This window comes from Doryrhamphus excisus, linkage group LG12, assembly GCF_037039965.1.
Source record: "Doryrhamphus excisus strain RoL-2023G ecotype Guam linkage group LG12, RoL_Dexc_Guam_v1.1, whole genome shotgun sequence".
In the NCBI taxonomy this organism is placed as follows: domain Eukaryota; kingdom Metazoa; phylum Chordata; class Actinopteri; order Syngnathiformes; family Syngnathidae; genus Doryrhamphus; species Doryrhamphus excisus.
This window is the reverse complement of record NC_136368.1, coordinates 21204852-21226790: the sequence shown is the minus strand read 5'-3', so window position 1 is coordinate 21226790 and position 21939 is coordinate 21204852. Positions and strand designations below refer to the sequence as shown.

At 43.4% G+C, this 21939-nt stretch overlaps 3 protein-coding genes across 6 annotated transcripts; 2 read left to right on the top strand and 1 right to left on the bottom strand.

The window, feature by feature from the left end:
• The first annotated feature begins 186 nt into the window (after positions 1-186).
• Positions 187-9334, top strand: LOC131136011 (OX-2 membrane glycoprotein). Of its 2 annotated transcripts, XM_058082461.2 has the most exons (7): positions 187-333; positions 912-1001; positions 1085-1405; positions 4288-4620; positions 6953-7237; positions 7411-7512; positions 8166-9334. In XM_058082461.2, the coding sequence occupies exons 2-7, from the start codon at positions 929-931 to the stop codon at positions 8171-8173; spliced, it is 1122 nt and encodes a 373-aa protein (XP_057938444.1). In that variant the 5' UTR covers positions 187-333; positions 912-928; the 3' UTR covers positions 8174-9334. The 2 variants fall into 2 exon arrangements, with proteins under 2 accessions (XP_057938444.1, XP_057938443.2); XM_058082460.2 differs by lacking the exon at positions 8166-9334 and having other exon boundaries at positions 7411-7526.
• A 904-nt stretch (positions 9335-10238) lies between these two features.
• On the bottom strand, positions 10239-15398 carry LOC131136012 (cell surface glycoprotein CD200 receptor 1-A). Of its 3 annotated transcripts, none has more exons than XM_058082468.2 (6): positions 15021-15398; positions 13000-13302; positions 12322-12597; positions 11955-12135; positions 11290-11329; positions 10239-11181 (listed from the first exon to the last, which is right to left on the bottom strand). In XM_058082468.2, the coding sequence occupies exons 2-6, from the start codon at positions 13130-13132 to the stop codon at positions 11095-11097; spliced, it is 717 nt and encodes a 238-aa protein (XP_057938451.2). In that variant the 5' UTR covers positions 13133-13302; positions 15021-15398; the 3' UTR covers positions 10239-11094. The 3 variants fall into 3 exon arrangements, with proteins under 3 accessions (XP_057938451.2, XP_057938448.2, XP_057938450.2); XM_058082465.2 differs by lacking the exon at positions 15021-15398 and adding an exon at positions 13957-14153; XM_058082467.2 differs by lacking the exon at positions 15021-15398 and adding an exon at positions 13957-14149 and having other exon boundaries at positions 11955-12054.
• Positions 15399-15834: 436 nt separating this feature from the next.
• cfap91 (cilia and flagella associated protein 91) lies at positions 15835-21632 on the top strand. The gene is made up of 17 exons (XM_058081788.2): positions 15835-16456; positions 16722-16792; positions 16962-17110; positions 17185-17265; positions 17334-17381; positions 17464-17642; positions 17723-17900; positions 18330-18487; positions 19223-19393; positions 19670-19800; positions 19871-19960; positions 20026-20097; positions 20172-20318; positions 20459-20680; positions 20745-20893; positions 20975-21066; positions 21427-21632. Exons 1-17 carry the CDS (start codon positions 16372-16374, stop codon positions 21606-21608), a joined length of 2205 nt encoding a protein of 734 aa, XP_057937771.2. The 5' UTR covers positions 15835-16371; the 3' UTR covers positions 21609-21632.
• The last annotated feature ends 307 nt before the right edge of the window (positions 21633-21939 follow it).

The following is a 21939-nucleotide window of genomic DNA, read 5'->3' as shown; positions in this document are numbered from 1 at the left end:
ATAACTGTACTTCCCTTTCCTGTGCACTGTAGAAAACCATTTTAAACGGCTTGATTTTCCTTCTCTGCTACTGTGAAAAGCTGCACAGGAGAGGGCGCCGTGAGACCAACACGATGCTTTCCAGTCGTCCCCTCTCCTCTCCCGTATCTCCCTTCTTGTCTGTGGGCTTCATCATTGCAATCTGGAGCTTCACCCTGCTGGTGCACATTTGTGCACACAATTGGAAACAGTCAGGAGGAAGGGGAAAGCCTTTGTGTGCTTTAAAAAGGATGTTAGGAAATGACAGTTTCGTGTGTACATGGTGCTGAGGTACAACATTAGGACCAACAAGAGGTAAGTGCATGTTTGGAGGATTTTAGGACTAGAAAACAGGATTTTAGGACTATTTACTGCATCAAAACCTGTTCCAGGGACTAAATGCTGTGGTTCTGTTTCAGTTTTGTGTCACTATGTTGAAGATTTACTTGTACAGAAGTTGCAATGGAATACATTTTAAGGACTTCTGCATCATGTGACCGGAATCATTGCACCTTTTACCACAATTCATGTCCCAAATCATTAGAATATTCATATTGTGAATTTACCTGATGTCAAGTTTGGGACTTATGGGGGACTTATGGGGGCTAATACGACTAATACCACCCTCTATTGGGATCTTTAGGTATAGTTGTGATATTGTTATTGACCCGAATATAAGACGACACTTAGACTGTGAAAAATTAATTTTTAGGCACAATTTTTTTAAAGTGCATTTTTTTCCCAATGACTTTTTCAGCTGGTCACTGGTGTGAGTGGTGTGAGTGACAGGAAGAAAAGCTACGACTAATACCACCTTCTATTGGGGTGAAAGCGATAATTCTAAAGAAAGTTGATGCCGTGTTTCTACTCACCACATCCTGCTTTCGTTCCAGGAGCAAGGACCGAGGTGATGATGACGCGGGTCTCCTGTAGAACTGGTCTGCATGTGTGTTTCCTCCTGCTGATGGTGGGGAAGCTCCAGGGTAAATCCTTGCTATTCCACTGAGGACCATGCATGTGCCCCTGGTGAATACAATTAGTGATTCTTAGTGTGCTTGCGCCCAAGGTAAGGTATCGGCACCGGAGCGTACCCAAGCCACCGTGGGGAAGCCGTTCACGTTAACCTGCGCCCTTTCGAGGGACAGAGGCGAATCTGTGAGACAAGTGCGCTGGCTGGATGTCCAGAACCAGACGCTGCTGAGCTACCAGCCGGGCAACAGGGACAGTGTGAGCGGCCAGCAGCACGTGGAGCTCACCCCGTCTTCCAAGGACACCTCGGCCGTCACCATCCAGAGGGTGGGCTTCAGGGACGAAGGTTGCTACACTTGCATCTTTGACATGGTCCATTCGGGTCCGAAGCAAGGACGCACCTGCCTGATTGTCACCGGTAAGACCTCCATCGCATCGTTGTTCACAAAAACATAACAAATGAATGTTTGCAAGTAACATTCTTGTTGTATTCTCATGTTAAACGATGCCAAAGCGTCAGATAATGACGTTTGACTCCTGACATCAATGCACTCTGGACTTCCTTCACGTAAACGTGGACCTCCGTATCTGGAGCATTTATGAGTGTGACTGTGGACTAAATTAAACAGACCCTACGGGTCTGCATAAATTGGTGCAGATTCTGGAAGATCTAGAAAGCTCTCTGTGCACGTTAGTGTGTGTAGCTGCTCTATAGGAGTCCACAACTCAATACAAAGGGCAGAAAACAGGATTTTAGGACTATTTACTGCATCAAAACCTGTTCTAGGGACTAAATGCTGTGGTTCTGTTTCAGTTTTGTGTCACTATGTTGAAGATTTACTTGTACAGAAGTTGCAATGGAATACATTTTAAGGATTTATGCATCATTTCACCACAATTCATGTCCCAAATCATTAGAATATTCATATTATGAATTTACCTGATGTCAAGTGTGTGGTCAAAGGGGAAAGCTAATCCCAGTTTTGCCCATTTTTTGATTTTATTCTTGTAAAAATTAAAATTGTAATACGCGTTATGCAAAGTTTACAAATGGGTATTAACTATTGGGCTATAGATGACAGATTCTGGAAGATCTGGAAAGCTCTCTGTGCGGGTTATTGTGTGTAGCTGCTCTATAGGAGTTCACAACTCAATGCTAAGGGCAGAAAACGAGCATAATTGGTCCTCTTTATACAATACATGTATACATACAAGTGTTCTTTATGTATTTTTATCACTAAACGGCGTGTTTAGCACCCCATTTGCTTGCTAATACGTGGAAGCAGGAAGCGGAAGTCAGCTTCATCGCCAGTCTATCATGTTGGCTCTGTAGTTCTTTGCTGCATAATTGAGTTTCCACGGTATGCATTTCACCAATCAGGACCCGTGTCTGCAAACGTTTATAGCACCATATGCGTATCTTATGGCTAATTAAAGCCAAATAAAAGTCCATTTCAGTCTTTTTTTTAAACATGTTTTACATGTTTAAAGCAAAATATGACCGAAGACAATCAATGAGCGCTGATGAAGTCCAGGAATCTAATGTAAGCCATGAACACATGGAGGAAGGCTCCCTTTGAGATCTGCATGATTTATAACTCTACTGACAGGAAGAACGAGTTCATATCCTCAAAGTGGTCCCGCTCCATGCCTCTCATAGAATATCCTCAGCCAGGCCTCCTGGGAAGTGATTGCACATTCTTTTTAGCTTAGCATGGCCTGGGAAAATACCGCTACGGCACTTGACTTTGTGGCTAGTGGATTTAAAGCAACAATACGGGAGAAATCTGACCTTGAAACAACAGCTTTAGCTTTTAGAAAAGAATAGCATCCCTGCGATTGCCCTCCTGACCACCACTGCCTACTTTAGCGGCTGACCAGCCAGGACACCCGCCTCATGTTATCAATGCTAGCAATACCGGTATAAGTTGTATGCAGTGCTTGTACAAAAAAAGCATATTTACCACTATTTATTGGGCAATTCAGTCCAAGGTGTACGCCGCCTCTCCTCCAAAGACAGCTGGGATAGGCTCCAGCTCTCCAGCGGCCCTGGTAAGGACAAGTGGTAGAGAAAAGTAAACCACGGATACAATAAAACAGCAAGTGGGAGTGGCTTTGCAGGTGTGTCTCAAACATTTCAGTGTTGAAGTTAAACAATGTTTTCAAGGCATGATATAACAACGTAACAAGAGCATCATTTGACTTCCTGTGTGTACTGCTCCTCTTTGTCCAATTGGTGGCAAACAGGCCACAAAAGGCCAAACATGACCAGTGTTGACTTTTCATGATTAAATGGAGTTGAGATTTTTTTCTGCTTTAGTTGCCTTTGAACACACCAACAGTGAAGACACAGCATCATGCCACATGCATGTCAAACCTGTCCTTAACCTGGTCCACCTGACAAGGAGGTCGAGGCTCAGGCCGGCTTGTTAATACAACGTTTTCTTACCCACACAGACGGGAAGAACAGGACTCTTTCCACTAAGCAGGAACAGCTGGTACAGATTTGCAACCGCTTTCTGTTCTGGCAGTCCTATTGTGAAATATTTGACTCCCAAAAACGGGCCCCTCGTGTTTGAAGCATCACAATAATTAAAGGAGGGAGGAAAAATACACATTCAGGTGAAAGGGAGAAAATCACAAATACTTCAACTTGCTGATATAGTTCATCTTCAAATAGCTAAAATAATGCATAAGGCTAAAAATAAGCAATGAGCTAAAAATGTCATCCAATACTTCTCTACAAGAGAGGAGAAATATGATCTCAGGGAAGAAGTACATTTGAAACACTTCTATGCTAGGACTACGTTATGCTAGCCATAGCATTTCAGTATGTGGAATCAAACTATGGAATGGATTGAGTAAGGAAATCAAACAATGCACAACGATGAGCCAATTCAAGAAACAATACAAGCAGTTGATGTTTGCTAAATCCAAGGATGAAGAGTCTTGAACCAGTCATGATGTGCTATATATATCACTATATTGACACGCACTATGGTACCCATTATGGCATTGGATGCTCATATCACCCAGTACTTCGCTACGGGACAACAACAAAATTAGGCAAGCAGGAAGTGAACCAGTTAGTGATTGTAAAAGTACCAGATGGAGGGGTAGGATTTAATAAGCTTTGCTTCTTCCTACTCCTTTTGGACATGTGGAACTGGGAGCTGATAATGGGATGCACTCAATTGGAATCTGATGCATGTTCAAATGAAATTAAACCATTACCATTACCATTACCATTACCATTACCATTACCAAATAACAAAAACAGGTCATTTGTCCCTCTTCTAGCATCAGTGACCGTACACGGCAACAAGACGGCCATCAGCGGCAAGAAGGTGTCCCTCTCGTGCTCCTACGGTTTGCCCGAGAAGGTGCAGCAGGTTACCTGGAGGTACAACTCGGCGCAAGGAGGCCGCTCCTCAGACGTGGCCTCCTTCGCCAAGAGGAGCGACCCCATGATAGAGCCTCCTTACCAGGGGAGGGCGTGGCTCAGTGCCTCGCTGTCGGACAGCACGCTCACCATCCAGCCCGTGGCCATCCAGGACGAGGGCTGCTACACTTGCCTGTACGGCACGTATGACGACGGGCCAAAAAGCTCCACCGTGTGCCTCTCCACATTCGGTAAGCATCGTTTTGACACACGCGTGTGTAAAAAGACAGTGACTGCTGTCAAAAGCAATACATTCAAACTCATAGACCCCACAATACTTCATATAGATATTGTCAGCCAAGTGTAAAAAGAAGTTAACCACTATGAACCATACGAGCGTGAAAGTTAATCACAAAAACACCATCATAATGTCATAGAAATGTAAATAACACAAAAAAACCCATAATGGGCTTTTTTTTAAGGCTTGTAGATATTGTCATTCAAGTGATAACCAATGTTAATATTTAGACATAAATCATTATGAGATGTCTAAAGAGTTAATTAATTATCCATCCATCGTCTATACCGCTTGTCCTCACTGGGATCACGGGTATGCTGGAGCCTATCCCAGCTGTCTTTGTGCGTGTGTTAATCCCCTTTCTACCGACTCCACTGGGTTTTTGTAGGGAAGCCCGGAATATGTGCGACTTAAGATGTTACTATTCCCAAGTCCAGCAACTCGTGTTGCTGTCCCGGCGTCCACGTAAAGTGTTCCCGAGGAAAAGGCCTGCGATGAGGTCCTGGTGCATGACTGTGGTCAGTGTTTGCGGCACACAGTGGCTGCCTGTGTGCTTTGTCTACGCGTTTGCTTCTCACTCCTCCTCGCATCAGTTCAATAAACACTTGTGCTTTTGTTTGAAAGCGCACAGTACAGTAGGTGCTTCTATTGGCGCAGCACCATTAGCATTTGGACTGTAGTCTTCTACGGCCGCCTATTCTATCATACGCTCAAGTGCTGATATAGCGGATGTCACGCCTCGTACACGACACAACGCCACCTAGCACACAATAAAACAACTAATGAAACTAAAACTTTATTGGGCTACACGGTTAGGAGACCAGAGTTCAATTCCACCCTCGACCATCTCTGTGTGGAGTTTGCATGTTCTCCCCGTGCATGCGTGGCTTTTCTCCGGGTACTCCGGTTTCCTCCCACATTCCAAAAACATGCTAGGTTAATTAGCCACTCCAAATTGTCCATAGGTATGAATGTGAGTGTGAATGGTTGTTTGTCTATATGTGCCCTGTGATTGGCTGGCCACCAGTCCAGGGTGGACCCCGCCTCTCGCCCCAAGACAGATGGGATAGGCTCCAGCACCCCCTGCAACCCTCGTGAGGATAAGCAGTAGAAAATGAATGAATTTCACTCGATTAGGTTTTACACTGCAATTAGTATGCAACTGTGCTAAATAATTTATAGGTCTTATAATATAGAGACCAATTCATCTTGCCATCCTCACTAGGGTCGCGGGGGTATGTTGGAGCCTATCCCAGCTGACTTTGGGCAAGAGGCGGGGTATTCACTTAAGGCAAAAGCAGAATAAAAGCATAACGTTATTGACTTAATGGTATTGTAAGTAAAGGTGATACTAAGTGTAGTACATATATATTATACATAAATCAGGCTATTGCTGCTGTCAACACAACGTTAGCCAATTAGAATGTAGAATTCCTTCCAACCTCAAGGCAGCTTTAAGCTTGGGTTTGTGACGAGCGTTCTCCTGTCCTCAAATCAAATAAAGGCTGGGGTGAAGTACTCCAGGTCTGAAAGTACAATAGCCAAAAAAACAGAGGCGCTGCAGCCAACAAAAACCATCCCTTCTTGTTGGACTGCGGGAACAGAAAATTGAAAACAGACCGAGGTTGTCTTATGGATCTTCTGGAATTCACATACCTAAAAGTGGGCTCAGGCTTTGGAGGTTTGTTTTTTTAAAGCAGGTTAATCTTAGAGCAGGGGTGTCCAAAGTGTGAAAATCTGTGGTGTGATTTAAAGCGGCCTGTCCATGCTTGGAAACCATCAAACCTGACTCAACTGGAGATGTTTTGGAAAGAGGAATGGTCAATAAGACCTTCAACCAGAATCCAGACCCTCATTGGAATCATTTATTTCTACAAAAGGATGACCTACTAAATATTGATGTCATTTTTCTGTTGGGGTACCCAAATTGAGGCACCTTTCGTTTAAACAATTATTGCACACGTTCTGTAAATCCTAAAAACTTAATTTCACTTCTCATATGATATGATCTCAGGGAGGAAGTACATTTGAAACACTTCTATGCTAGCACTATGTTAAAAAGCCATAGCATTTCAGTATGTGGAATCAAACTATACCTATACTATACCTAATATATACTTTATATAATAGTATTTGCAGAACTTGCAGAGGGCCAATAATAAAGGAGCAAAAAGGTCAAAAATGCACCCCAGGCTGCACTTTGGACACCCCTGGTTTACACAAACACACCATTTTCTAAAGGGCTTTGTATGATAACATACCTCCAATAATATTCCTCCTTCCAGCGCTGCCCAAACCTCAGGTGATCTACAAGAGCACGTCCTCGGGGCTCATCGAGGCCAACTGCAGCGCCGTGTCGCGCCCCCCCGTGGAGATCGTGTGGAATGTGGAGCAAGACAACCGCACCATGGGCCCGCCCGTCACCACGCTGCTCCCTCAGGACGACGGCACCACGCTGGTGGTCAGCACGCTCAGCCTGCAGTCGGGCCTGCTGAAGGACGTGTCTGTCAAATGTCTGGTGCACCACCGAGGCCTGGAGGCCCCCATCGCTGTCTCCATGAACACCAAAAGTCAGTCGGAGCACTTGAGACGGGATTCTGGCTGTGGTTGTACATGCTATTAGTAGCTATCTCTCACCCAACAACATATGTTGCCAGGATGGAGTCGAACAGCAAATGTTCAGCATTTTCACACTTGGTTATTTTGTGGTTTACGGCTAACGTCCATGTTGTCTCCGTCGTAGTTGGTACGGCCCTGGCCATCCTCATCTCAGTCACCACAGTAGCAGCCCTGTTGGTCCTGGCCCTCTGCTTCTGCCTCTGGAAGTGTTTCCTGCGTAAAGACGGTGAGCGTGTGTAAATGTTCTAAAGATATTTAGTGTACTACGTGTACTTACCGTCAAGGCTGTGATGCAGACTCACCCATGCATAGGTAGGGAAAGCTGCCGGATGCTGACCACTCACCATACATCAAATGCAGCTCCTGCTACCTTGTGTGTGAATAAAAACTACATCAAGATGTTGCCTACAGCCACGGCTATTAATTATGTATATATTGGAACCTGGCACAAATTAGAGGCCCCTTTGGTCTCTCACCCGGTGAATCTCAACCTTGCTAGGGATGTTTTCCTTATAATAATAATGTGATCCCTCGTCTATCACGGTTAATTGGTTACAGACCCGACATAAGTGGATTCCAGTGAAGTAGGATTTCTCCTTATTTATGGAATATTTTCTTAGAGCATAGAAAACCGGTTTACGACCTTCCAAATGATTATTACATAGCCTCACAATGTCTTTGAATGCATCTTCTGAATGAATATTTTGCTGCAATTAACTTGAGGTTCTTCATGCTTTACATCTCCAGTAGCAGTAATAATCTTTAGCGTCCTCATCAGGGTCTGTCGTGTGGCGAATGATGTGATAATCTATTGGAACGAATTACAAGTTCATTTTAATCAAGATGGTTTGATTCTCTCGCTTGCTTGTGTTGCTGCAGCTGACTGATCATTCCGCTTTGGACCAAAGCATCTCCATCACCGCAGCATTGAGGGAAAACGCCTCCAGTGGATGTCAATCACGATGCTAAATAAGATCAACAACACCGCAGCATTGAGGGAAAACGCCTCCAGTGGATGTCAATCACGATCCTGAATAAGATCAACAACTTTGTGACATTCATCTTGGCGTGTGTGTCCGACTCATGTTTAACCACTCAAAGTGAAAGTGAAAGACAAAATAAATGTTCTGGTTTTACTATCCTATATTATCTTCTGTGTATTTACAGAATGCAGACAGCTTTTCCGGAAGCTTATTACTAATCTTTTTCTTATTTGATTTTGAAAGGTATTAAGTCCTTTTAACAAAATGCAATGAAGTTAACACCAGCTCTTCCTTATATGGGCGTGCTCGGGTACAAGCTGTTAGCAGTATGACCAATCACAACGGCGTGGGTGTGACTGGAGATTTCCAAAACAGACCGTTTTAAAAATCCAAGGAAATACAGCTGGAATAGGTGCAGATTCTGGAAGATCTAGAAAGCTTTCTGTGCATGTTATTGTGTGTAGCTGCTCTAAAAGAAGTCCACAACTACCTTGTGTGCGATTTCTATTTACTATACACGAGAGGCCCGATCACATAGCACAGATCAGTCACCTAAACTACTGCAAACACGCTAGTCAAAGATCCTCTGTATGACAGGAGCACTCGGCTGTTTTTAAAGAAGATAAACAAAAATGTATAGTGATATTAATAGTATGCGCTGCCTCATAGTCACTATTAAAGTTGGACAGAGCCACATTTTAGGTAACCCATCCAAACAAGGAGAAATATATGACAAAGTACATTGTGACTGCAGTTGTAAGAAACGCAATAACTAGAATAATGAAGTATTTTTCAAAACAAATACATATTTTATAAATGTCCAGTGTTGTTTGTGCCAAGTAAAGTGAGTTGTATTGAATTATAAAAAGCAAATAGCTGTAGCCAGATGGTTGCATTCTTTCATCCTGAGCCAGCATGATGACTGATGCTGTACGCTAATTTTTTTTCCTCACATATTTTACATTTTTCCCACCTTTTTCCGTATTCAATGCTGTGACAAGCTAATATTTATTCTGCTTTTTTGTCAGACGGTGAAGTTACGGTGATTTATATTACAAATAAAAAGTACTTTCTAATAAACCGTATGACTTGTCAGTGGTGTTGAGAACATTAGGGTCAGAGTGGTTAAAATGAAAGTTGGGGTTAGGCTTCAGGCTAGCTTTAGCTGTCCGTTGTCAGGTATGATGACTCCTCCCTCGGTGAGACCATTTCCTGCCCTTCCACACATAAATAGCAACAACATATTTAACACCTCGTACATGAGATCTGACATATTCAGTATTCATCCAACACTTCTCTATGCAGTTGCTGGCCCGGTCCATTCGCTGGGACACTGAGGGCACGGATGGAACGCATTATGTACGCCTTTGTGATGTCAATGTGATCCTGATGTGTCCATTTGTTTGCTTTGTCTTGATCTAATCTAATCTAATCTTTTGTTCTGCAGAAAAAAAAGATAGAAACAACTGATAATTGGTTCATGTTGCATATTTCTTTTTTTCTGTCCACAAACACATTTTTTAACAATAGCGCCTTCTGGTGTTACTTTATGGTATAAGATAGATACGTCACAAGATAAGATAGATTTCATCACAATTTCATCACAATAGATGAAAATATGAGGCTTCCAGCTGATATTTTCATCTATTGTGATGATCATATGATTTGATATTACAAATATACAACATAAGGTGGCCAGAAATATTTCAATATTGAACAAAGCAAAATTTGTTCTCAATCAGAAATCACTCCACACTCTTTATTTCTCTCTGGTTCTACCATATCTTACTTATTGTGTGGAAATATGGGCTAATAACTATAAAAGCAATCTTCACTCGCTAAATACTACTGCAAAAAAAGTACTGCAAAAAGGGTGTTAAGGATAATTCATAATGCCGCCTACAGAGAACATACTAACTCCTTATTTCTAAAATCACAAATACTTCAACTTGCTGATATAGTTCATCTTCAAACAGTTTACGCCATTTGTGGATAATGGCTCTCACTGTGGTTAGCTGGAGTCCCAAAACTATACAATAAATGTACGTATGTATGTATTTTCCGCACTGTAAGATGCACTTTATTTACGTTTGTTAAACATTTTTTAACAACACAACACATTTTTGTGTGACAAAAAAATAAATCAGGAAGGGACCAAGCACTTTTTCACACCACATAACAACAATAGCGCAGTGGGGGGGGTAGACCAGGACCAGAGATCTTGGGCTCAAAAAGGTCGATGGCCAATGAGCTAAATCATCATGCAAAAGCTCACAGACAGTCCTTTATTTTAATTGCTTATTTTGCACTTATAAAATAAATGAATGAACAGCTGTATGTATTCCAATGACTCCTCAGCATGCATCTAATTTGATCAAAAAAATAATTTCACACAAATAAAAAAACTTGTCTCCTTACACTACTCAGAAATCAAATGTGTATCATGTTTTTTGGTGTTAAAAAACAAAACCAATTGTTGAGTCAGTGGAAACTGACAATATTTCTATGCAAAGACACTTGACACTTCCAAAACAGGAAGTACATGTGGTATTAGAGCATGACCTGAATGATGGTGACACTTCATCATCACATTTGTACTTATTAAATCAGCTAAGTGAATTTGTTAGGAAGGCACAGTGGTGACAAGCACATTTCTACTGTGGAAAGTTGCTGTCATTTCCAAGTAGTATCGTGTATCTTAAAACTTTCCATGTTTTAGTGTTCTCAACCTACCTGATATGACCTACCTAGTACAGACACGGTACATCTTCCTTTGTGCAGTACATTGCATGTATACGTAGTAGTTCACGTAGTATAACAGGCCATCAAGGGACGCAAGGGTTTGAGTTATAGATTGAGTTGACACGTTGAACATAGCTGGCATAAGGTTCGACTTCCTCTATGTCCTCCATCTGAAAAAAAAAAGAGGTGTCATGAAGAAAACCGAAGAGTGAGCATTGAAAAAGGAAAAGAAACTTCTGATCACCTCAAAGATAGGAAAACAAGAACAAACCACATACCGGCTGAGGTTTAAGAGTCGAGCGGCCGCCAGACAGACACCTTCTCGGAAAAGAAAACAATCAGTTTCAGGAAAAATGGCATCAACTCAAATAAACGTAAGATAAAGTTCTGTGAAATAAAGGAATGAAATGAAATTCAATACAGAAAGTCAATGTACGCAATTTAGATAAAATCATAGAACAAAAAAATTGAATGAAGTGAAGTGAATGAAAAAAATACAACTTACAGTATTTATAAAAAAAATACTTTTTTAAATAAAATAAAAAAGTAATTAAATAAAATCATGTTTAACTCATCAAATAATATAAAATAACACAAAGCCCAATAAAAACATGAAGTAAAATCTAATAATTACAAAAAAACAATAAAAATATATATGGATAGAGAAAAATTCTCACCTACATAGTTCTCACCAACTATTAATGTAAAATGTAATTAAATTAATGTACATAAACAATAATATACACTAAAGAAATCAAAGGAAAAATAAAAAATAATTTAATAAATTAATAAGGAACAGCAAATTTCAAAACATTAAAAAAACAATTTACAGTATTTATTTAAAAAAATACTTTTTAAAATAAAATAAAAAAGTAATGAAGAGAGAGAGCGAGAGAGAGAGAGAGAGAGAGAGAGAGAGAGAGAAAGAGAGACAAACTCTCACCTCGGCATGATTTTTTTCTTGTGTGCAAAGACTAAGAATCCGGCCAGAACCATTAAGATGGCCACGACAACAAGGACGCACATCACATTATAAGGAAGACCTGGAGGAATATTGAAATGGATCATATAACAGATGCAGAAGACAGGGTTGGATGGAAGCCATTGATTTGCTGTGGCGACCCCTGAAGGGAAAGGCCGAAAGAGAAAGAAGGCATGTATAATTTAACAAGATGTACAGAGGAGGAATTATTTTTGCTTAGATTTTGACAAATATAGTATATTATACCATTAACATTGCCGTAAATGAAATGCAATTTGAGGAAAATGTGCTTGGAGGAAAGTGTAAGGAAGTTGTCCATCATGCTCACCTTTTAGGCGCTTTGGTCGCAACGTTTTCTCAGATTGCCAGTACAGGTGCCTGATGATGCAGGTTACATTCTCCACGTTCCCGGTGCCCTCGGGGAGCCCCAGGCGACTTTCCACTGAGAAGAAGCCATTGGAGCTCTGCTGCTTCTCCACCGATGAGAAGTTCCCCATGTGGCTCCATGTGATGGTGGCAGCCGGCTTTCCTTCCTCGGCTTTGCACACGGCCACCATGCTGTTGTCGTCCCTCCACTCCAGCCATGAGGAGATTCTGGGAGGAACTACGGCAGTGAACACGCAACAGAAGAAATGACACATATGGAAGAGTTCAGGAAAGCAGAATCAGAATATACCAGAAAAAAATAACATTTTCAATGATATGAGCAAAGTGAGTTAGAATATTGCTAATCCAAAACCTGTAATGGTACTAGAAAAAAACTCATGTTACAAATAAATGTGACCATATTATTTTTTTTTTAAAAAGGTTGGAGTTTCAGTGAAAATAAAAAGTTGTCAGGAGAATAAAATTGAAAAAAATGAGAATTTTCGCAAAAATAAAGTCATATAAAAAATGGTGAATGCTCGAAGAATAAAGTTGGAATGTTGGTTGACAAAAGCGAATGAATTAAAAAAAAATTCACATTAGCATAGTAGAATACATGGACAAAGTAAAAACATCCCACCTGTGATTGACAAGCTGATGCTACAGATTGCGGACCCTCCTCTATAAACCAGCTCACACTTATACAATCCCACGTCACGACTGGAGAAGTCTGGGATGTGCAGGTACGACTGGAACATGGATGTGTTCCGCATGGTCTTGCCATCGCTGCAGTTGTTTTCGGGTCCCCCATCGATGCTGTTGGCGATCCGGCACTGTTTGTGTATCAGGTCCACGGTCCAGATGACGTAGATCAGCTCCTGCCATGACTTGTTACTGCAGTTCAGCTTGACGTCACTCCCCACATTGAAAGATGTGTAGTTGACTATAAAAAATACAAGAAAATGATTGGAATAAGTACTACTGCTTATATCGTAATAATCCTAATGCTTGAGTGTACACTTAAATGTTTCAAATGATCAACCAAATATGAATAGTCATCACTGGCAACACAACCGAATGCAGTTTTTAAAATGAAAGTTTTTAAGGGAGAAAAAAAAATCCAAGCATACCTGTGTGCTAACCACTCGACCGCCGTGCAGCCCACAGAACATCACCACCACAGAACATCATACCAACAGTAAAATATGGTGGTGGTAGTATGATGGTCTGGTCCTTATAACTATACTATGTGACCTTTGCTACTTTAATTTAGTTATTTACCGACTACTTTCAGATATACAGCGATATTATAGAAGTTAATTAAATTCAGTAAAGAAAACTAAACGCCTTCGATGTGTACCCGAGCTTTGTTGGCCTTACGTTTGCGGATGTTTTGTATCTAAGCATTCTTACACACATAGACCACCTGATTACATATACCGGCACAATTTAAGGAACTACAGTACAACCAAAATGTTCTTCCCGGATTGGATAGCCTTAGTACTTAATTAAGTTGCCACGGGGTGTATATTATAATCTTAAAACGTCCCTAAAAAAGTCCATTATTCTCCACAAGGGAAAACATAATGATTCAAACCTGCGCTCCACGTCCACGTTTGGCACACCAAGAAGAAAATCACAGCAAAAACCCAAAGCGGCTCCTTCATCTTCAGTTATCCACGCCACTTCTAACCATGCTAGTTTTCGGTATATTTACCAGGCTCCTGTTATAGGAGCGGTCCGCCACTCTTCAAAAATGAGCACATTTAAGTGCTGAAGCAGGCTGCGGCCAACTAATCCCTCCCTTCTGCCACCTTCCCCTTCCTCCACAAAGCATGTAAACATGAAGACATGTGACAACCATAGGAAGTGGCATATCATCACCCGGAAAGTAGAATGTGTCATAAATGCAAGAATTGAAGCCATCTTGCTATATGAAAGAGAAATATGCATTTAGATACACCAACACCAACACCAGTTGGTTGTGCTAGTTACACACTTAGTCATCACCGCCACGGGGGAAAAATCAGACATGTGTTAGACACGTGTAGGCGCTAGTAGGCCACACAATGACAGAAAGAAGCAGCGCAAAGGAATGTTGCTGTCAACCAAATGAATGTACAGTATTTGTCTGAGTATGTTGTCATGAGGTCTAATATTAGTCCATAAAGGCAGCAGAGCTTCAGCTGACTATGAGCCAGCAAACCCCTGTTGCAAAACCTCGCAGCTTTTTGGTCAACAAATGTCGCTTAGGTCAGCTTAGTTCCTCCTGTCCAAATAGGGTGGTTAAGTTTAGACTTCAGATGAAGGGGGGGGGTGCATAATCACCATCCAACAATGACCTTTTATGAATGAAGTGTGCACTTGTGTTGCAATTGGATAACACTGACATCCGCTTGATGTCAACGTCAACAGGGTAACAGCAGTATGTTTTGCGAGATAACACTCTAACGATTACACTTCTGTATTCTTTTGTTATTTCTTATGTTATTTATTTTCCAATCATGCTGCTGGATGGGCTCTTGTGTTTGTATTTCATCTTAACTATGGAAATTATTACGAAAATAACAACGAAAGTCAACGTGAAACAAGGTTAAGAATTAAATCACCAGAGGGACAAAAGTTAAACTATTTAGCAAGAAACAAAACCTATTGACTTACTTTGCAGACCCCTGGTACCTGCTTCGGTGTGATTAGTTGGTGTTTACCGAAAGACAGCCTGGGACTTGTAGTTGACCGCCATCTTGGACGTTTCTATAATGATAACAGCCGAATGTACGCCGTGTGCTTTTTGTTTACAGCGTCGTGTTACCAAACCTTTTTCTTCTAAAAGCTACTTTTACAAAACTTTAGGATTACAGTACAGGTGTCTTCAACCTTTGCTGGTCACCGTGGTTATACGCCATCCCTAACACTTCAGACATTGGTGTCAAAATCAACAAGAAGCTGACCAAAGAAACAAGAAACACATTTTTTTTACCACATTAACTCACTTGTCTGAAGCGCCAAATTTTCGGCTTCAGCGTGATTGGTTGACTTTTACCGAAAGGTACTTTGGGAGTTGTAGTTGACATTCAGTTTTTACGTTTCCCCACAATGAAAGTGACTTTACAACGCGCATTTGCAACTGCGATTATATACGTTTCACGCCACTTTAAGGGTAAAATGCTGAAATTGCAGTTGACTGGAGGAAAAATTTTAAATTAATCCCATCAATATCTTTTGTTTACGGTCTCCATGGTTACACACTGTTAAGCTGTGCTTGTCTAGGATGCCTTTTCTGTTGCTAGCTATCCCAGAATGCATTGTGTCATCTCATGGGTTCAAGTTGACATCGCCACAAATTACTGTCGATGTAATAAAGTAGCGTCTATCCAAATATTAACATTGTAGCACATACCGAGAATGTATTTCTTGAATCATATGCAAGAAATTTCCGGCTTCAGCGTGATTGGTTGACTTTTACCGAAAGGTACTTTGGGAGTTGTAGTTGACGTTCAGTTTTGACGTTCCCCACAATGAAAGGGACTTTTACAACGCGCATTTACAACTGCTATTATATACGTTTCACGCCACTTTAAGAGTAAAATGCTCAAACTGCAGCTGACTGGAGGAAAAATGTAAGGTTAATCCCATCAATGTCTTTTGTTTACGGTCTCCATGGTTACACACTGTTAAGCTGTACTGTCTAGGATACGTTTTCTGTTGCTAGGTATCCCAGAATGCATTGCGTCATCTCATAGGTTCAATTTGACATCGCGACAGATTACTGTTGATGTAATAAAGTAGCGTCTATCAAAATATTAACATTGTAGCACATACCGAGAATGTATTTCTTGAATTATATGAAAGAAAGTCGGCCAAATAGACGACATTTCGCCGGGCCGTGTGACGACCTGGTGACGTCATAGAGTTAGCCCAGATATCAAGTGTAACTAGCACATGAGTTACTGCCATCACGGTTTGGGAGCAAGACTTCTTCTTTTTTTGTGCCTGATTTGATGGCCTTAAAATGACAACTTCCGTCACTCGCACCATCCCTAAGGAGAAGCAGACTAAACTCATCAAACGGGAGCGAGACTATGACTACTTGTATGGTAAGCCATGTTTGCCTAGCTAACATATTGAAGCAAACTTTTTGATTAATGTCACTGTTGTGCCTAGCTAACATATTGAAACAAACTTGTTGATGAATGTCACTGTTGTGCCTAGCTAACATATTGAAGCAAAGTTTGTTGATGAATGTCACTGTTGTGCCTCGCTAACATATTGAAGCAAAGTTTGTTGATTAATGTCACTGTTGTGCCTAGCTAACATATTGAAGCAAAGTTTGTTGATTAATGTCACTGTTGTGCCGCACAGAACCAGTTTACATTGTGTCATCAGAGGTCGACCATGCCAGATCCAGTTTTAAGAGTTTTAAGCAACAAGTTGTAAGTATTTTTTCACATCATTAGGTACCCCCTTCAGTATTGTGTATTGTTGTGGTGGTTTATTATAGAGTGCAGTGGTGGAAAAGCATACTGCTATGACACAGGTTAAATATTACACCCTAATATGCAAACTACACTATTAAACAAAATAATCACATGATATCTCCAGAGAAAATTACCAGAGTTTGAGACCATGTTCAGCAACGACACGGTCACTTTCCGGCTGGAACCGACCGGTGACCCGGTACCGCCAACCGTCGACCGTCGCTGGCGGGGCCACACAGAACAGCGGCAGCAGGCCCTCCAGCAACTGGCGGGGTATCGAACACGCTCCCCTCGTACGCTGGTTGCTGTTAAACGGTGTTGCTTGTCATGATTATCTTCTACGACAGGGTGGTCCCAAGCGTTCGGCCCCTAATGCAAAAGGATGGGTGCCAGTTGACTGGAGCTGATCGCTGGAAATATTTCAAAAGGTTTGCCTCACCCATATCATTAGGGCATCCAACATATGCATAATAATTCATATCTGTGCTTCCTTTAGGCCTCTTCCGTATGTACAACAGATTCCCTTGCATATGAATCGTGATCAGTGAGTCCAACTGGCCTGTGCTGCTTTTTAGCATCCCTCTTTCCTCCCAGGCGTCACCCTGTTTTTGTGTTCACGCCCTCAGAGAAGAGTTTGACGCTCGAGGTAGATTCAACTCCGAGGACCTCCCCACCCACTTCACGGTGGCCGTCCAGACAGACTACCGGGAGAACGAAGCCCAGACGGACCCCTACACCCCCGATTATGTGATACGGTCCGGCACCACCCCTTCAGAGCTGCTGACGTTGGCGTCCTTCACCTGGGGTATGTCGGGGTGCGGCGCCGCACCATCACATGTCCGACCGCGTTCTGTCGTGCAGTAGTCACTTCCTGTTTTCCATCAGAGCGGGGTCTGCCGGCGAGTATAGAAGAAGTGGAAATGATCGAGCGAGCCCGTGCCAGGCGGGTCTATGAGGCGACTTTTCCTGCGCTTAACGACTTCAATCAGCTGCACAAAAGGAGGCGTATGATGGAGGAAATGGAGGCCAGAGAATGGGCTTTTAGAGAAGGAAAAATACAGAAGTAAATTATTTATTTACCTTTATCTGTTTATGGATTGGACTTATTCATTCATTTGCTACTGCTTATTCTCACGAGGGTCGCAAAGGGGGGGGGGCTGGAGCCTATCCCAGCTGTCTTGGGGTGAGAGGCGGGGTACACCCTGGACTGGTGGCCAGCCAATCACAGGGCACATATAGACAAACAACCATTCACACTCACATTCATACCTATGGACAATTTGGAGTGGCTAATTAACCTAGCATGTTTTTGGAATGTGGGAGGAAACCGGAGTACCCGGAGAAAACCCACGCATGCAAACTCCACACAGAGATGGCCGAGGGTGGATTCGAACTCAGGTCTCCTAGCTGTGAGGCCTGCTTGCTAACCACTCGACTACCATGCAGCCCAGATTGCACTTGTATATAAAAAAAATGGCCTTTTTGTCTCCAGGCTGCAGGACGCTCGTCTGGTTGTCCTGGGGGAGATTTTGCAGCAGAGGGACGACGCCCAGGTGACCTTCAGCACGGAGAGACTCAACAACATCTACTCTAAACTCCTGAGAGAGAAGGAGACCAAGCTTGACAAGGTGGACAAGGCCCACATGAGATGTAAGACTAGACGTTTACTTTTACAAGATGCCGCTCCGGGCTGCACGGCGGTGGTGTGGTTGGCGCGCAGACCTCACAGCTCGGAGACCCGGGTTCAATTCCACTCTCGGGCACCTCTGTGTGGAGTTTAATTGGAGTTAATTGGCCACTCCAAATTGTCCATAGGTATGAATGTGAGTGTGAATGGTTGTTTGTCTATATGTGCCCTGTGATTGGCTGGCCACCAGTCCAGGGTGTACCCCGCCTCTCGCCCCAAGACTGGGATAGGCTCCAGCACCTCCACAACCCTCCTTGTGAGGAGAAGAGGTAGAAAATGATTGAATGAACATTATTAGAGACCTTTCCACATGAAATAACACCCCTATAGTCACTTTTACACACATTTATAGTAAACATAACAGAAAATAATACATATAAGGCATAAACAATTAAGACATAAATAATATTTACATTTTTGGAATGTTTATGTTCGGTTCCTCCCACATTCCAAAAACATGCTAGCTTAATTAGCGACTCCAAACTGTCCATAGGTATGAATGTGAGTGTGAATGGTTGTTTGTCTATATGTGCCCTGTGATTGGCTGGCCACCAGTCCAGGGTGGACCCCGCCTCTCGCCCCAAGACAGCTGGGATAGGCTCCAGCACCCCTCCAGCAATGAATGAATGAGTGAAGATGCGGCTCCGCTTGGCACAGTTAATTCCCGCTAAAAGCGACTCCTACTGTCATGTGGGCAGCGATGCGGAAGCTGGAGGCCAAGAGGAGGAACACGGAGGAGGTCATCAAGGAGCTTGGCTCTTGTAAAGACTACAACGTCTACACCTCCTTGACCAGCGCATCGCGAGCCTGCGGGGACAGCGTCAAGAAAAGCCTCAATTATGACTTCACGCCGCTGGAGACTTACGATGGTGAGACCGCTTCGTTAGCTAGCATCTAGCATTGGTATCTAGCATTGGTAACTAGCATTGGTAACTAGCATTGGTAACTAGCATTGGTAACTAGCATTGGTAACTAGCATTGGTAACTAGCATTGGTAACTAGCATTGGTAACTGGCATTGGTAACTAGCATTGGTAACTAGCATTGGTAACTAGCATTGGTAACTAGCATTACCCCATGACCAAAGGCAAGGGCGGAACGTTGGGTCTAAGCTTTGTTATGATCCAACTGTTTTTGTTTTTTCAGGTCTGTTAAATCAAGTCCACAGACCTCGTAACCTGCCCATCAAGCAGCAAAAACCCGACGCTAAAACCAAAGCCAAGGTTATAATCAAGCCTCCCGAGAGCAGAAGAAGCGCCCTGTTGCATAAGTACAAGGTATCAGCGAGACGCACCAGTCGGGTGAAAACCTCCGTCTGCTCACAGAAGACCGTTTGTGGTTCTGTAGGACCTGAAGGATGAGCTGGCGAAATTCCTGGTCAAGAAGGAGAAACCCGCCCCTCGTCCCGTCACTCCCACTGTGGAGGAGCCCCCAGAGGTCGGTTAACCGATACGACACACCTCGCCGACATCCATCGTTCATTGCCGTGTTGCTCCCCGCAGGGCGAGGAGGAGAAGGAGCTGGCGGTCATCCATCTGCAGAAACTACTGAGAGGAAGAAGCATCCAAATGGAGGTCTGAACGTCTCTCGTAGAGTTCCGTACGTATGAATGTGGCGTTGGTTTTTTAACGGGTGCGTGCGTGTGCAGATATTTAACAGCAAAGAGAACCAACTGGATCTCATCAAGGAGCTGCGGACCGCCCACGCCCTGAGGGCAAAGGAGCAGGCGCTGCAGAAGGCCGACAAGGAACACGTCATGGCCATCAAATCGGAGAGGGACACACTGCAGCTGGAGGTGAAAGGACATTTCCATGTGTGGGCGAGATAGCTGGCTTATTTATTTACTACCGCCATTTTGGGTCATACCAGTGTAAAGGTATAGGGGTGTTATTCCATGTCGAGAGTACTCTAATAATAAACTCCCGTTCCCGGCAGAGGTCGCGTGAGGAAGCCATTCACGCGGCGGCCGTGGGCGCCGAGCTGGAGTACGTCTTCGACACCTTGTCCAAGGAGCTGATCCGTCTCCAGGAGGAGCGCCGCATCCACGCCTTCACCCTGCTGGCCGAGAGGGAGCGTCTGCGCAGGGAGGCGGAGGAGAGCGGGAAGAGGCAGGTGGAGGAGCGCCAACGCAGGGAGGACGATGAGATCTTCAAGCAGGTACTTGGTGGAAGTGGTCTGCGGAAGGTCGGCTTATCAAAAGCGAGCCTTGTGTCCGTGTCAGGTGGTGAAAGTCCACCAGGAGACGGTGGACTTGTACTTTGAGGACATCATCTTGGAAACCATGGAGATAACAGCAGACGATCAGGCGAGGGAGGAGATCCGCAGGGTGGCCAAGGAGGTCAACGATATCGCCTACGCCATCGAGGAGAGGTTAGGAATCCCGCCTATGGATCTTTTCAGGACGTCTGAGGACACCATGCTCATCCTTTTTCTTTCCATTTGTGCAAGCAGCCGCAACAACCTTCAGTCGGAGGAGATCGTGTCGGAATTGGTGTACAACTTCCTGATCCCTGAGGTGGAGAAGATCAATGTCAGGCAGAGAGGTTAGCAAGTTGCTTATTCCCATATTTATATTTCTATTCATTAAATACACAAAATATTGCAGACATAGTTGCGCTTGGTGATTAATCATGGTTCATTAATCTAGTTTCGAAATCTAGTTTCCACTTGTTTGACTGACTGTATGGAAAAAAAATACATATTTATATATATATTTTTTGCATATATATATTTTTTTGCATACAGTCAGTCAAACAAGTGGAGACTAGATTTCAAAGTAGACAGACAGATGTAACTAAAGTTGATCTTGAACTAATTAATCACCAACCGCAACTATGTATGTGTACATACACACACACACACACACACACACACACACCCAACCTTGTCATTCCCGTTCCCAGTGCACGAGAGGCAGCGGCGACACCTGCTGGCGGTCCGCAGCATCGTGGAGGGGGTGCCGGAGCCGCAGATCCAGTCGAGCACTATGGGCACACCGCAGGTGACCCGCCCCTCTGATGTGGCAGCCCTGAAAGCCCTGGACCAGATTCTCAACCCGGATGACAGCGAGGATGCGGCCAAATAGCGTACCACCCCCCCCCCCCCCCCCCCCCCCCCCCCGAATCCCTCTCTATGGCGGGGGGGCTGTTGGTCGTCCCTCGCTGAGATTGGACTGATACGCAGTCCTGATCTCCATTTTAAGACCAGTTGTGAAATGACAAGAATGTTCATTTGGCAGCGCCATTGTTGAAGGAAGGAAGGAAGGAAGGAAGGAAGGAAGCCTTCAAGTCGTTGACTTTGACTTCCGCTTCCGGAGATACGTCACTTTTTCCACAAATTCCGCCCACTTCTGAAAGTCGCAGGAAGTCAGGGGTGTCAGGGGTTACGTATAACAGCATACAATATTTTCACTATTG